The sequence below is a fragment of the Solenopsis invicta genome, chromosome 14 (genome assembly GCF_016802725.1).
Source record: "Solenopsis invicta isolate M01_SB chromosome 14, UNIL_Sinv_3.0, whole genome shotgun sequence".
Lineage (NCBI taxonomy): Eukaryota > Metazoa > Arthropoda > Insecta > Hymenoptera > Formicidae > Solenopsis > Solenopsis invicta.
The window spans coordinates 10750686-10766599 of NC_052677.1; the positions used below are offsets into that span (position 1 = coordinate 10750686).

General features: G+C 37.0%; 1 protein-coding gene across 5 annotated transcripts in view; it reads left to right on the forward strand.

Annotated features, from left to right (window-relative positions):
• The window catches only part of LOC105208254 (NAD(+) hydrolase sarm1), a 103755-nt gene that overhangs the window by 45247 nt on the left and 42594 nt on the right, over nt 1–15914 (forward strand). Inside the window, exon 1 of one of the 5 annotated variants that reach the window (XM_011178063.3) lies at nt 322–1235. The exons of the other annotated variants lie outside the window; for them this stretch is intronic. Coding sequence (XP_011176365.1) covers nt 1152–1235 — 84 coding nt within the window. The 5' untranslated portion in view covers nt 322–1151. Of the gene's footprint in view, nt 1–321; nt 1236–15914 lie in introns of those variants that run through there. 5 annotated transcript variants of the gene reach the window in all.

Sequence of the window (15914 nt, forward strand, 5' to 3'; positions counted from 1 at the left end):
GCTCCGCTGACATTGGTCGCTCTCTCGCGCTACATCGGATCGACATACCGCATCGCGCGAGTGGCGAATCGATCTCGTCATCGTTTGCGCTTTGCGGACCGGCCTCTGGCCACCCTACCACGATCTCCTTCCTGTTCAGCCTCCAATGATCGGCGCTCTATCCCTCCTCGGGGTGTCCGTCGACACATCCCTCCGGGTTCGAAGGTCACGGTAATGCCGCCGCGCCGTTCGACGTGCGGCGCGGCGCGGCGCGAACCTGAAGAGGCCCTCGTTCGTTTCGCACCAGAGGGGCAGGGAGGCTATATATAGCACCGTCGACGAGCGCTCCCTCAGTGTTCTCGCGCGCGTTCAGCTCGAAGGTGCACGACAGCTTTTCGCTATTGCGCACTTCTCTTTACGGTCTCTTCCTCGTCGAGTGCCACTCGGAGAAGAGATCCGCGCGAAGATAAGTACGAGAACGAGAGTACAATTGCCGACTCTCACCAATTCTTCAGGGCGAACGGTCCCTTCCACGTTGCTCCATTCGGTGTCACGCTAAAAGTGAAAACGGCAGTTTGACGGACAGTTGCCTAAATAAACTTCAAACGGGAACTCCAAGTAGTGGACGTTTGAAGCGAAGATTTATTCGGCGCCGCGTGCCCGATCTGGGAGTAAATATTAAAGTCTCCGGGAACGGAGAGAGCGAGCGACTCTTCAAAATATATCTTGGAGTTTCGCTGGGTTTTATTCGGTATCGCATGTACGCGCCGAGCTTGAACACCTAGATACTCCGATCCTCGAGAGGAAAGTTTTAGTTGCGGTTCTTGCGCCATCGCGGAACTCCGATAACGGGAATCGTTTATAGCCTCTTCGGGTGCGAGTTTCTTCTCCACGCGACGAGTGCCTTGGCTCTTCAGGCTTTCCCACACGGCGCCGATCCGCTGATGGTTTTCCCCGCGGAACGCAACTCGACGAAAGCTCTGAGATGGTCGCAGTACTTCGAAGCGGAGCGTGCGGATAAGTACATTTGATAGAGACGAGCGCGAACGCGTTGTCCTCGACGCGAGGTGTCAACGTCGATGCTGCGCGAGGGTGAACGAGCGACTGGATAAGAGGAGACTTCGGACTTCGAATCGACGTGTCGCGAGAGGGAAATCCATCTGCCAGCTAGCATGACAATGGTTGTCAACAAGATCAACATGTCGTCGTATTCCGTGCCGCGGCGCACGACCTTCTTCTCGGGTCTTCATACGAAGGTAAAAGCTCCAGACACGTCCAAGAGTCACGTGAACTCGTACCGCATCTTAATCGAACGATTTTTCATTCTTCATTCTAATTTAACTCTCTCGAAAATGAGCATCGACCGTGATGCAGATCTTGTTGAACCAACTCCACGTATTAAATAATTGCATGTTCCTTGGATTTTAGAAATTGATTTAGTTCTTGAGAATTATTCGTTTAAATTGAACAAATTTTACTCGCGCGCGCTGAAATAAATATTTTGATGAAATCAATCAAAATTTAGTTAGCGCGAATTTTGAAGTTACTGGTACCAAAAACTTGGTTACATTTAACGAAACGTTTGATAATTGGTTGTATGAAAATAATTCGTTTGATCAACAATTACATATTTAATAATTATAACTATACAATTTATTTCATTACTATTTAACTAAAGATTGATCTCAGCAAATATTTCTCTCAGTGTGTAAATTGTATCCATCTTTAACTCATACGTCCATTTTCATCAATGTAAATTAACTTTGATCTCGATTTAATTTACTCTCTATCCTTTTTTAGTTCTAAAAATTAGAAAAAAGATAAGAAGGCAAGTTAAACTGAGGTCAAAATTAATCTACATTGGTGAAAATGAACATTAGTGACTTTGTTATCCCTCCACCTTCGAAAAACTCGACTCCGTCGCAGTCGCAGAATTAAAATCAATTTTTTCCGCACTTTGTATATACTAGTCGCAATTAAAAGTTTATCGAGCCACGATTGGCTCGCGACTCGCGTTTAGGATTAAATCGAACGGCATTTGGCCGTGAACATGACCGTCTCTTTCGCCACGTGACAAAATTTTATTTTTTTTCCGGAGAAAATAAAACGGGAGAAATAACAAGCGTGCTGCCACGACGTGTATTTTTCGCGGCGTCTGTTCTGACGCGTCGCTACGTTTGTGCTTGACTTTTCAGGCGGGCTGCAATCTTTTTTTGGCGAACAGCTGGCGATAACTTATGTAATGACGATTAACTGAGTCCACCTCCTGGTTTATTAAACTCGCGTGTGCAGCTGCGAAATGATTACTTTTTTTCTGCCAACGTGAACGTCACACGCGTGTCGCTTTATCTAGTATTGCGAAATGAAAACATCAATTATCTCCTGTATTAATTGATACAAAACAACTTTTTTTCCTCCTGATACACATGTTAATACACAAAAACCGCAATTGGGAAGCATAAGTATCTTCGTACGATTCGAAAGGTCGACGAAACTAAAAGAGTGGTTTTTTTCTTCCGAACGCGCCTCCGGCAAGAGATTTGAAGGTTTCTTAATAAATCGTAGTAAATTAATTAATGCCTACAAATTAGAAATTAATTTAAATACGAAATGAGTATTTTGAAATCTTTTAATATTCATTAGCTTCTCCCAGCATTAATTTAATATTTTTTTATTCATTGTGAATATTTATTTTTATTTTGATACAACTTTTCATATTACTTATACACATTTTAATATTTATATAGTGTTTATGGAATATTTATTTTTTGTTTTTTAAGTTCTTACTTTACTGTTTGTTTTGGCTTAACACGATTTATGAAAGACGCTTTGTGCGTTTAACTAAATCCGTATCAACATTACCGAATTCATTACGTCATGAGAATCAGAAATTCGCGAATACTGAGAGAATTATAGGATGTTCTTCAAATACGCAGTTTCCTCGTGAGATCCACGTAAAATTGCATCGCTCGCGCTCTTTGCAACGTTATATTTAGAATAGCTTCCTCGTAATAGAAAAGCATTTGTCTCGCCTGGTTTGGCCTCATTAATATGTCTTTCGCACTCCATTATTTTTCATTTAGTTTTACCGCAGCTGACCGAGATGGACATGTCGTAAATAATAATGACTTCTCGCATTAATCGTTTTCGTTAAAATGATGATAGAAAGAACGTCGAGAAAATCTACGCATATTTAAAATATATCTGGATATAAAATGATTGCTTATTCTGCAGCTTAATTACGCGATATTTGTTCACGATTTTGTAACTTAATTTAATTCTTGGGCTACTCTTAAATTCTTAAACCTTTTTTTAAATTTTTTTTATGAATACACATATCGCGATTTTTGACATTTTAAAAAAAATTTTTTTAAAGTTGAGAGAGCTGGTGATCACCCAAGGACACGTCTAGAAATTTTTCTGGTCGGCAATTAGAAGGCGTCACGGGATACATGATGGGACTCGCGTTATTGAATTGAATAATAGGGTGGCTCGTGGCACGATCGTTCCCATTAAGCGGATACTCCATGGTCGTTGGGACGATATTAATATCAATATATCGCACGAAAGAGAGGAAGAGAGAGAGAGGATGTTGATGTTGGTGCCCGCGGCGGCTTTTCGTTCTTCCACGTGTACGATGTAAACGAGACCTTGCATTAGGCCCGCTGCCGCGGCTCATGTCCGAAATAGCCTGAAGGAAATTGCAAATTTTTGTAGGCTACGGCCGTTTCCTTCCGCGAGATCTATGTAAAATATAAATCATCACCCGTTTTAACCCTTCACATTAGTAGAACATAAAGATTAGATAAATACTTTATGTGTTTCCGAAATAAATTTAATTAAAAAAAGGAAAAAAACGTAATATATAATTTTGCGTTTATTTCTGAACTGATTTTTCATGCTACTTCTTCCTTCCATTCTCCCGCTTCTGTCCAAGTATTATCCAACGTAATTTTCGTGCCAGCGCACATAAATATATATAAATGTTGCATGGTGCAAGATCACGTCAGAAATTTAATTCTGTTTAAAATTAAATGTTTCATTCGCGCAATTAGATGATTCTTTTTTTTTTCGAAATTAATCCGGTCCCATTCAGTGGCCCCGTCTTAACGTGCGGGTGAATCGACGAGCCGGCCGGGGCTGCTGACTTTTTCTCGTCGAGTCTGGAGAAAGAACGCCTCGTTCTCGCGTGCGCGAGGACGCGAAGGAGCGTCGTAAAAGCGACTCCGTCGTAAGAGAGGCATAAAAGATTCATTTTGCTGGAGAGGCGACCCCGCCGACCCGGCATCCGCTCTCCGTGGGCGGCGCTCTCTCGGATCTTTTTCCCTCTACACCCTCTCCCTTTCCAGTCTCTGGTCCTCTCCGTTTCTTGTCTTCGTTCAGAAACGTTAACTAGAGTCGTCCGCGAGCATTTTAATGTTAAAGAATCCTTAGCATTTTAATGTTAAAGAATCCTTAATACTCGTGCGAGATATTTTTCGACATTTTATCATCATTAGCTTATTGGCATTTCACCGTCATTTGGGAAGCATCCCTAATTAATAACTTTGTTATAAAATTAAATTAACCTAATTAACCTTTATCTCGTCTCTCCTGGGAAGCTATTTATACAGAAATGAAATTCATTGTCCGTACACGCCCCAGAATATGTTTAATCCATTTTTATATGTTTTTGAAATCTATCGATTGGCAAAGAAATATGTTTGAGATAGGCTGAGAGTAAGCCGGAACGTCACTTTATTAATTGTTAAATCATTTATGGAATAAATTAGCTATCAAATAGTCAACTTACATTACTGCTTGATTATTGATCTTGATTAGGATATTTATGATACGTACACGAGTTTTTGTTCCCTTGTTACCATTTTGGTAGTACCAAACTTATTCCATGCATAAAATTTTTACGTACTATTTCCTCCTCATCCTTTAAAAAGGACAATATCGAACGATTTCTAGTTTATTACGTTATTCGATAATTGGCGTCTTTGAATTTTGTTTTTACTCATTTCGTGTTCTCGAGGCCCCTTTCCTTCCCCGTTTTTTATCCCCGAGGTGAATGCGTACAAAAAGAAAGCAGGTTGAGGGAAGGAGTGGTCTTGTTAAGACAATCAAGCGGCTGGTCATTAAGCGTAACTCGCATTAAATTGCCGAGAGTTGGGAGATAGAATGCTGTTTTCGTACGACGCCGGAGAAATTTACATTTGTTTGTTAACTACCTCGTGCCTCTCGGTCTTTGCCCCGATGGTAATTTAGGATTGCCCATTCAGCCGCTGCAATTTTCTCTTCCGTTCTTCCCTTTACATAATGTAATTAATGACGGATATTACTGGAGATTTGCGTACGAAACGAGAATCAGTTAACTGCTACATGATTAGTTGGAGTAGGAACTCTCCAGAGACGACTTCATTAGAGCGACGGGGGATCCTATTACAGGCGCGATTATCTTATCTCTTTATTCGTCGTTCGGAAAGATGTGTCATTAATAACGCGAACGTCTTTGGAAATCTAATCGGTGTCGCTTCCTACGGAATCGACGTAGCTCTTTCGCTTCTTCACCAAAGCCACCGCGTGTCCGCGAGACCGGATGCGTTTAATCTGCGGTCATAATACGACGAGACGGCGGGCTAGAGAGCTAGGCCCAACAATACGTATCATTCACATTTGAGGATTAGTGCAGTTGTAGTCGTGACGAATTCCGGGTTCGCCGAAGCGTTCCGGGGATAAATGAGAGATCCAGTAATCGTAGCGTGACTCGTAGCGCTAACAATTATTATACCGGCAAGAGCAATCACGTGAGACACGCAGGAGCGTTCTAAACGTTTTAATATGCAATCTGCACGAGCCTCGTTAAACATATTTACGTAAATACGGTATTTTAAGTGTTATCCAATCGTTGGCACTTGATGAGGAGAGCTATTTCGAGCAGTAATATCTTATTATAATGAGAGCAATTAAGCGGGACGTCGTAACTCCCTTTACAAAGATAAAATCTAAAATTCTTATGGAATTATAGTAATGTATGTTATTAGCAGCGAATATATATTGCTAGTCAAAGAGTGAAAAAAGTTTTTTTTTTCCTTCTCTTCAAAGGTCACTTGCGCAATTTGCTCTCGTCTTAAAAAAAAAAAAAACGGCGTAAGGGATTTCGAAATCGACGTTCTTCTTTTTATTAATTATTAATTTTGACGAAAGCGGCCTCGTCTCGTTTGCATGTTTGCGCAGTTACACGACCACTCACGCACATTGGGTACAGGTATCGCCGTGCCGAGATGTAAACTCGACTGGCCGGTCAACGCGGCGCGGCGGCGTATCGAATATCGCCCTCGCGACGTGGTCTAGCCATCGAATCGTATTTCTGTTGTCGCAGAAATGTCACGCAAATCGTATGCTGCAACGCGACACGCGCGCGTCTCCTCTAGCTCCAGGGAGAAAATGTCATTCCTGAGTCATCGGTTTCAGAAAAAGAACAAAAAGAAAGATGCTACCGATAATAATACTTACGCGATGTGGCGCGCTACGTTGCTTACTCAGGCTGTTCCGTAAATATTACGAATCTAAAGTACGTATACGCGCCCAGCGAACGAAAATAAATTCAAATTAATTGAGAATTGCAATTTGTTTTAATTTATTCGAGTTCGCGCTTTAGAGTTCCAGTGTATTTTTGGATTCAAATAGACTCGAATGGAACTGAAATACGAAATACGCTGTTCGTCATTTTGAATTCGGATGCACAGAAAAAAAATAGTATCAAATTAACAATACAATGTTTCATATATAAGCAAGAATATAAAATCTTGAAAGAATTTATAATCTTAAACAGACATAATTTGCTTACACGAAGAAAAGAATTTTCTTTATGTAAGCAAAATTATGTCTGTTTAAGATTATAAATTCTTCGAAGATTTTATATTCTTGCTTATATATGAAACAATGAATTGTTGATTTAATAATAATTTTTTTTTGTGGATTTATGTTCCCGTTATATTATTTTTGGATTCAAATGAATTCAAATACGAAATGAGCTATTTATTGTATCGACTTTGGATGTGTTCGTACTTTGGATTTAAATGGATTCGAAAAATCTGATGCGCGACTTCAAAAATGTCAAAATGGGTTTATTTTTATCCAGTTCTATTCAATTCATTTTTTTCTGGACGTATACGATAATTATAAAGCTGAATTTCTGTGCAATATTCTTTATGCAAAAAAAGTCATGTCCCTTTTTTTTATAAAAAAAAAACCTGCAATAAACTTCTAATCATTCTAATATTATCCTTTTTAAAGGATGAAAAGAGAAAAAATAGTCTGTAAATTTTTATTTTATGGAATGGAATAAATTTTGTACCAAAATGAATTAAATATATTCTAGAGCGTGTGCACGTAATAAATTTTATAAAAAAACCATTTTCTATTTTTAGTCTTCGACATCGATCATCAACATAATTTAGTATCGCAGAAGTTTTTCCTGCTTTATATAATTTCATGACTTTTTGCTTTGTGCATAATATTTTTTTCAAGATAAGCGATTCGAAGTCCGTTTTAACTTTCGCCCATACCGATTTTCCGCGAAACGATATCGAAAACGTTTTGCGTAAATCCGCGTTTAATGGCGCATGAGAATATTATCGAAACGATGTTTAATTAATTGGACTCGAGTAGGTATACGTATTGTCGGCATTTCTCTCTCTCTCTCTCTTTTTTTTTTTTTTACGCGATTACGAAATCCTTTTCGTAGGAATGAGAAGAGCCCGCATTAAAGCGTCCCGTTAGGCCGTTCGTGTTTGCAGCTGGCGCTTGGACCATTTAACTTTACGAGAGTTGCACGTGTGATAACGGAATGCGGTCGATTCGTCGGGGCGTTTCAAAGTAGAATTTCTGAAGGAATTCAGGTATTCGCCTTCAAAGTCATCGTCGTCGTCGTCTTTGGGTCTTTATTTCTGGACGCATAATATTGACGCACTCGAAAACCGCTGTTATTATACGATTTTAGAACGCTGCCCTCCAAGGATGATTTTCGTCGTATTTCATATTTTTTTTCTCGAACTGAAACGCGCTCTCGCATCACCAGGACTTTTCAAGGCGAAAGAGTTTCATATAATTATTTTTTGACAATTGAAGGAAGACGAGACAATTCATAATGACGCATTCGAGATTTTAGAGAGCATTTTAGTCGAAAAATTTCATCGAGTAATTGTGTTTAATGATAATTATAAACTAATACATTGCAATTACAAAATTTGTCGAATAAGTGTAATTTTTATACATTAGTTTATAATATTATAATATTTTCAAGTTTGATTGAGAACTGAGGGTGATGCTTCGATCGAGATGACTCGATCTTGTATTAAAAAATTATTGTAATATACAGTGTTATAAAAATTCCCCCTGCGTTCTTCTAACAATACTGATTACGAAAAATATAACATCCGTGGGTCGACTGGTTGTAGCACGCTTCCTAGAAAGTCGGGAGCTTCCAGGTTCGATCTCTGGCTGAGGTGTTATTTTTTGCAAGAAAAATTTGTACAGGAAGTAACAATTTATGTCTTGATGCAGTGAAAATATAAGGAAATAAGCCTAAAAAATTGTTAAAAAAAATTAATAATAGAATATCTTATACTTATAAATAGGATGATGTTAGAGTATGAATAATGGATTAAGATTTTAAATTCATTAAATATATAGTTAATTAAGATAGATCAAGAAAAGGTTAGACGTGATGGGATTAGTCAAAATTTTAAGTGGGAGGAATAGGAATAGTAAGAATAATCTTAATCAGTTTAAGGAAAAATTTATAGAGGTTGATGGGTCAAAAATAGAGAAAATATTTATTATCATTTTCAATTTCAATGAGAGTAAGGCGAAGTTTTAAGTTTATTAAAAGATAGCATACGTAGGTATAAATAATAAATTTGTACAGTAAAATTTGGAGGAAAAAGACGCAACAGATGCTCGTTAGCATCATTATTGTTAAATTTAATTTAATATCCTGATATTACTATTTTTATTTATTTTATAACTGTGTTTCAAGACCGAAAATTTATTCGGCACGCAGTTCGATGAACTTGAAAATGATACATAAAATCACACGAGAGATATTAGCACGAATATGAGCGAACAAGGCCTATTCCTAATTAGTCGTGTTTTTAAATACATGTCGGTCTATGTTCTTTTAATAATATTTTTATTTTATAATATTTCATAATAATTTTATTTTATAATTTTTACTTTATGTTCTTTATTTAAAAATTTAAATTCTATTGCGTCTATACAAACTTTATTTTATTGTGTCTTCAATTATTTTAATTGCGGAGTTGGCAAAAAAATTCATGGACGCTATTTCGAGAGAACCTTTTTGCATCGTTTATTATACCCGATCGCCGGCATTATAAACGCAGAACGACAGTAAAAGATGTAAATTAATGAGAAAAAAAAGGTAATTGACTTGTGTCCTTGTGGACGGAAGAATCATTTAGCGGCGCGCTATCCTACACTTTGTAAGGACTAACGATCCTACAGGCATTCGTTACAAGAATTAGCATTCTAATCCGCTCACATGATCCGTTTCATAACACTTTTTCTCCCGCGACAATATTTATCGGCCTTCCAGGAGTTATCGGTTTTTTTTTTGCTTAACGATTTCTTTAATTACGTGTTGACATTTAGATAAAAATAGAAAGATGCATTGCCTTAAGAAGTGGTCAAATTGGACTTTACGATCGTCATTACAAAAGCCATAATTTATAACGTTCTTTGCCGTATGTCCTTTACATAGTATTACATAGTTATTCGACAATAAAAGTTTCACGCTTTAGGAAAGACGATATTTACTTGTAATTTATTCTCAGCAAAAACTAAAATGGATTTTATTTTTTGGTCCATCAGATAAATTCCTTTGTTCCAAGAGATAAAGACTAATTTTAATTTTCTGTTTTAAGATGAAAGCTACAATTTTCGCTTTTGAGAAATTTTCATTAAGGATATTTGAAAATGGTAATCTTAATTTTTTTTTTTTTTTTCCCCGAGAACTGTCGAACTTCCTTCACCAGACAGAAATTAAGCGCACTCTCTACGAATGCTGTGAATCATATTTCTATCGCGTGTGTTTTCGTTACATGCGCGCCGCGCGAGTGCAGCAGCGGATCCCTCTGATACAAGCGAGCGCGATCGCGATCGCGCGGTCATTTACATCGAGGCGAGTTTACAGGATCTCGTTTCTCGCTCGTTTTTCTCCGGCCCTCTTCCTGCACCTCTCGTGCGCATTTTTATCGACGCACCTCGCAGACTCCGCAGGTTGATAATCCGCCTCGAGTGGCGCCATTCCTGATTAACGATGCCCACGCATTTTCCTCGTCTTCGTCTTTCCTTCTTGGAGCGTCCCGCTTTTTCCCTCCTCCCCTCCTCTTCCCCCCGTTTCTTCCTCCATCCGATAAATACGCGCGAGATGTTTGGTAAATAATGATACGCCGTTATTCCGTCGCGTTTGTTACTCGCAATTAAAGAAACAAGCCGAATAACGAGCGCTGCTTCATCGAAGTATAATTATAATTATCTTTAAGGGTAATTAGTGAACACTTATCTCTTCTTTTTCTCTTGCTGTGTACTTTATTGGATTCACTAGTGCAAAACGAGGTTGGCGTATATGAAAATTTTTTTAATTTTATTGGACAAATGAAAATCAGATAAAATCAATATAAAAATTCGTAACTGCAATGAAATGTTTTAAAATTTTCGTTACTTTAAAATACGTTTTTTTCTGATCGGTGTCCGATAAAAATGATAAATCTATTTTTATGATCTTAACATGTATAATTAATGTTTTTCGTTCAAATATTTGTATTTTATTTGCACTTATATCATTCCGCAAACAAGTAATAAAATCGCTGATTATCTGTTGCGATAACTCAATCGCAATAAAAAAAAGGCAGAAAAAAGCGCCTTCTGTCGTGAATGTAATCCGTTTAGTTTTCGACCGTCGCGTGACAGACGGTAGAGGACACATGGTGGGCGTAGGACACGTCGTCGGAGGCTTGTGATTAAAAGCGGTCCGACGTATCTTGTCTCGCCTATTCATATTCTAATTCGTTGCGCGATCGTGTGACTAAAGGAACGCCGTTTTTTTTTTCTCTGTTTCAGGTGAGTGCTCCTTTTAATTTCCATGTGAATTGCCAGTAGACTGGATCTCCGCTATCTTTCTTTTTTTTCTCCGGAGAGTTCTTTGTACCGAATGTAGCGAATATCGCCGTCTGGGTTTGTACAAACACATATCTTTTTGCGAACAGTGGCCCGATCCATTGTGAGTTTAATCGGCGCGTATAAATTTTCGAAAAGCCTCCCGCGGAGTTATCCAAAGTACACAAATACTTTTCCAAAAAGGCAAATTGTACATGTATAAATTTATAGGGGAAATTTACTACCAGGAAAAATCGAGAAAAGCTAAAATTTTTAAAGAATTAATTTTGTGTTCTTGAAAATTGTATTGATACTCAGGAAAATTGTTGGAATTTTTATTTTTAAATTTAAAATTCTTTCTAACAAAATTGTTTCCTTGATCATTTTTTCCTAATAGTTGCAAAATCGTTTAGCAATAAATACGTCATATACATTCTCACATTTTTAATGAAGAATAAATATTTAAAAGACATTGTCTGTTGATTGGGTTTTTTTCAAATTTAATATTCAAAATTTAAATGACTTTCCTGTCATTGTATCATTAGGAAACATTAAAAGGTCTAATAAAATAAATTTATTTCAAAGCTATTGTACATTATAAAATAACTTTTATCTTACTTAGAATTTTGAATAAAATTCTTAAAATTTTTTAAGAAAGTACCTCGACTTATCCTGTTATTGCGGAATCTGAAATAAACGTGAGCATTCTTGTTTCATGTAATAATCATAATCATAACATAAAATATGCAGTTGATATTTGATATCATATCAGTTTTATCGTACACGCGTAAACTCTGCCTGAGTACCAAACGATTCGTGAAGAACCGTGGTGTATTTTCTACATACGTGAGAGCCACTGGGCTATCACTCGCTACGTCCTCTGGTCATTATAACGGTGCAGCAATAGTGCAATATCCTGGTATTATCATATACACACAATAACGACACGGGCAAGACGAGACGGGCATTCGAACTTTCGCATTCTACGCACCGCTCGTGAAGTCGCGAGCGATGAGTCACGGCGACGCGCTCCGCATGCATCCGCGCCCCTTCGGGAGGAGTGCACCCGATGCATCGTGAATTTCTCAGGCATCTTTTTCTGCGTCTCAATCTTCCCGATCGATAATTACGATCGATATCGCCTATGTAGCTTCGAATATGGATTTGCACGTAATTAAAGAACGTAGCTCGCCACGAGGTAAACCTGAAAAAATCGCTGTCGTTTCCCTGTAAGTGTTGCAATATTATTTAGTACTAAATAATATTCCTGAAACATTATTTAATATTAATAAAAAGTGGTTATATGTTCAATCCTGATAATATTATACGAATATTGTATGAGAAGTAAATAATATTATTTACTTCAATATTTTAAATTATCGATAATATTATAACTTTTAAATATAACAATTATAAAGTTTATGGATATTTACGTAATAATTTTCATTAATTTTTGAACAAAAATAATATTCGTGTAATACAATATTCGTATAATATTATTCTGATAATATTATACGAATATTGTATGAGAAGTAAATAATATTATTTACTTCAATATTTTAAATTATCGATAATATTATAACTTTTAAATATAACAATTATAAAGTTTATGGATATTTACGTAATAATTTTCAATAATTTTTGAACAAAAATAATATTCGTGTAATACAATATTCGTATAATATTATTCTGATAATATTATACGAATATTGTATGAGAAGTAAATAATATTATTTTCTTCAATATTTTAAATTATCGGTAATATTATAACTTTTGAATATAACAATTATAAAGTTTATGGACATTTACGTAATAATTCTCATTAATTTTTGAAAAAAAATAATATTCGTAGAATATTTTTATAATATTCCACGGATATTAAAATAATATCCCATGAATATTATGAAACGGACATATAACGTTAATACAATATTTCTATAATATTAAAAAAATGTATTCTTGAAATGTTATTTAAATATTATTTTAATTTTTAATAATATTCGTATAATATTCTAGGAATATTGTAACGCTTACAGGGTTCCCTATATTCTACACTGTTTAAAAAATTAAAATGATACCGAATGGAGTATGTTTTGAAAAGGCCTAAAGAAACATGTAACAATTGTAATTCTTCAACAGAAAAACATGTCTCGCTGAATTGATTACATATGCGCGTGTGTACACACGTACGTGTACGTACGCATCGTTGCCAAAACACGCGAGTAGATACGCAATAGCCAGAGTCTACTGACCTAGAGGCGCGAGGGGGCGTACGGGGTCTCCTTTCTTTCTCTCTTTCTCTCTTGCTCTCTTTCTCTGTCGTTTGCGGGGCCTGGTTATGCTCGCACAGCTGGAATTCCATCGTGACTCACCGTCGTCGCCGAGGTTACCTTGGCCCCCGGCTATGGGAACTCGTGGTGCCCCGTGTGGTCTCGTTCGCAATGTCGCGCACGAGCGGGACATGAGTCACCGCGGCCGAATTTCTGCCCTTTCGATATCATCATCGTCCTTCCCGTGAGCCTCTTTTGGAAACCGCGATCGGCATCGAGATTGGCGAATTAAGGCGATCGCCTTCGTAAACACGACATGAAAGACGGCCCTTGCTATTGCCTTTATTTTCAATTTTATTCGGGTATAACATGACAATCCTTTTATTTATTTTTTTTTTTCAATTCAATTTCTTCGCAGAATTTAAAAGAGAGTCGTAAAAAAATTAACATTATTATCACAAGTTGTGAAAAATAAGAAAAGATTATTACTCTAAATTTTCTACAAAGAATATTTTCCGTATGCACAAATATAGATATCTTTTAGAATATTTTTCAGATAGCTTCATATTTTTAATAACAGCTAACGCAGCTATGAAAAATTATAAAGGCAATTATTTAGATTTTTATTTTCCTAAAGTATCTTCGGGAAATATTTTTGAACAAAATCTTCGAACATTCTTAGATTGTTTTCACGGTGTTCCAAAGATTTTTTATCGAGGAGTGTATGTTTTGCAAATATTCGCAGAAATGATATCTGGAGGATGTGGCTGCATTGTCGCTAATTGCGACTGCGTTCCTCTTTCCTCTGGGAACTGGCGACGAGGTGATCGACCTTTTTCCAGAGTTCGCGAGACAGAAGGATGTTGAACGACCGCACGCATTGCGTGCTCTTTGATAACGCACAATACGATATAGCGTGCGTCTCTCTCTCAGTATCGTAACAAGCAACCTTGAACTTCCTGCTCGAATGATTCACGAGTCTTTCATTCATCCAGCCGTTCATTCAAGCTCCCTTCAAACTTTAATATGTATACAGGATGTGCTTTAAAATAGCTTTCACTTTGATTCTGAGAGTAGGTCTCGATCTTTGAAAAATATGCTAAAGAATTCTGCGGCATTCCTTGCAAAAATTCAATCTTCCATGCAAATATAAAAAATTTGGCGTAACGTTTGAAATCTTGACGCCTCGATTAATTCATAATTAACTCGTTACTTCGCTGTAATGATTCATTTATATATTTATAAAACTTACGCGATTATCGCGATTCGACATAACATGATTTTTTGCGATCGATTCGTCGATAAATAATTAACGCGTGATTTCGCCGCGTTCATATGACATAATGCGTATTTTTAGCATATTTGCGACTTGCAGTGAATTTTTTACATAATAGATAACAGAATGAGAGAGAGGGAGAGGGACTGTCGAGATGAATCATTCATCTCCCGTTCTGCAACTGCCTCCTCGAGTATGCGAGGATATCCTGGAGGTGCATGTGTCGTGACTCATCGACCTGACAATTCGTAAGATCACCTGCGCGCAGGTTGGATCTTCGCATAGTTGAGCTGCGTTCTGGGAAAAAAAATTTTTAACAAACGCGAAAGAGAACGATTCGTGTAAAAGCTTAAAAATACGTTAATATAAATATCTAATATAAATTCGATGTACTTGAAAATACACATATAAAATCACACAAGAAATATTGGCACAAGAAACATCCAGCTTTGACCGAATAAGACTTGTCAATTAGTTGTGTTTTCATATGTCGGTCTATCTTCTCTTATTTACACAAGTGTCTTAGACGCGCGCTCTTCTAAGTAATAGCAGTTTTGAAATAAATATCATCATAAGCCTCAGTGGTCGAAGTGGTTGAGACACCCGTCCCGATGAAACATTTGGGTGTCGCAGGTTCGATCCTTGAACTTGGTGATATTTTTCACAGCGAAAAACGTTTACGATGTTTGGAAACTAAACTACTTTGATTAAGAAGTTGTGATCGATTAAGACTTATCGTCAATTTGTATTTTCACAGTTTTAGTCCGTATTCTCTGATTAAAAGCTATCAAGCTTAAAAACTACTCATATACAACAAAAAATTAAAAAAAAGAAATTAAAAGAAATAAAGATTCACCATTCGTTCTTCTAAACATTATTAGTTGTGATAAATATCATAGGATCAGAGGGTGAACTCATCGAACTAGTCGACATTCGGCCCGGAAAGTCGGGAGGTTCCAGGTTCGCTCCTGGCTAAGGTGTTATATTGTTTTTTTAATAAAAATTTTACAGTATTTAGAGGGAAAAGAGGTAACAGATGCTTGTTAGCTTTATTATTATTAAATTTAATTTAATATCGCAATATTACTATTCTTGTTTATTTTATAACTTTCAAGAGCGAAAATTAAGCGGCACGCAGTTCGATGAGAGAGAACTTGAAAATGGTGTTATAAAATCAAGAAATATCAATCGCGATGATGCGTGTGTAAAAATCGAGGGGA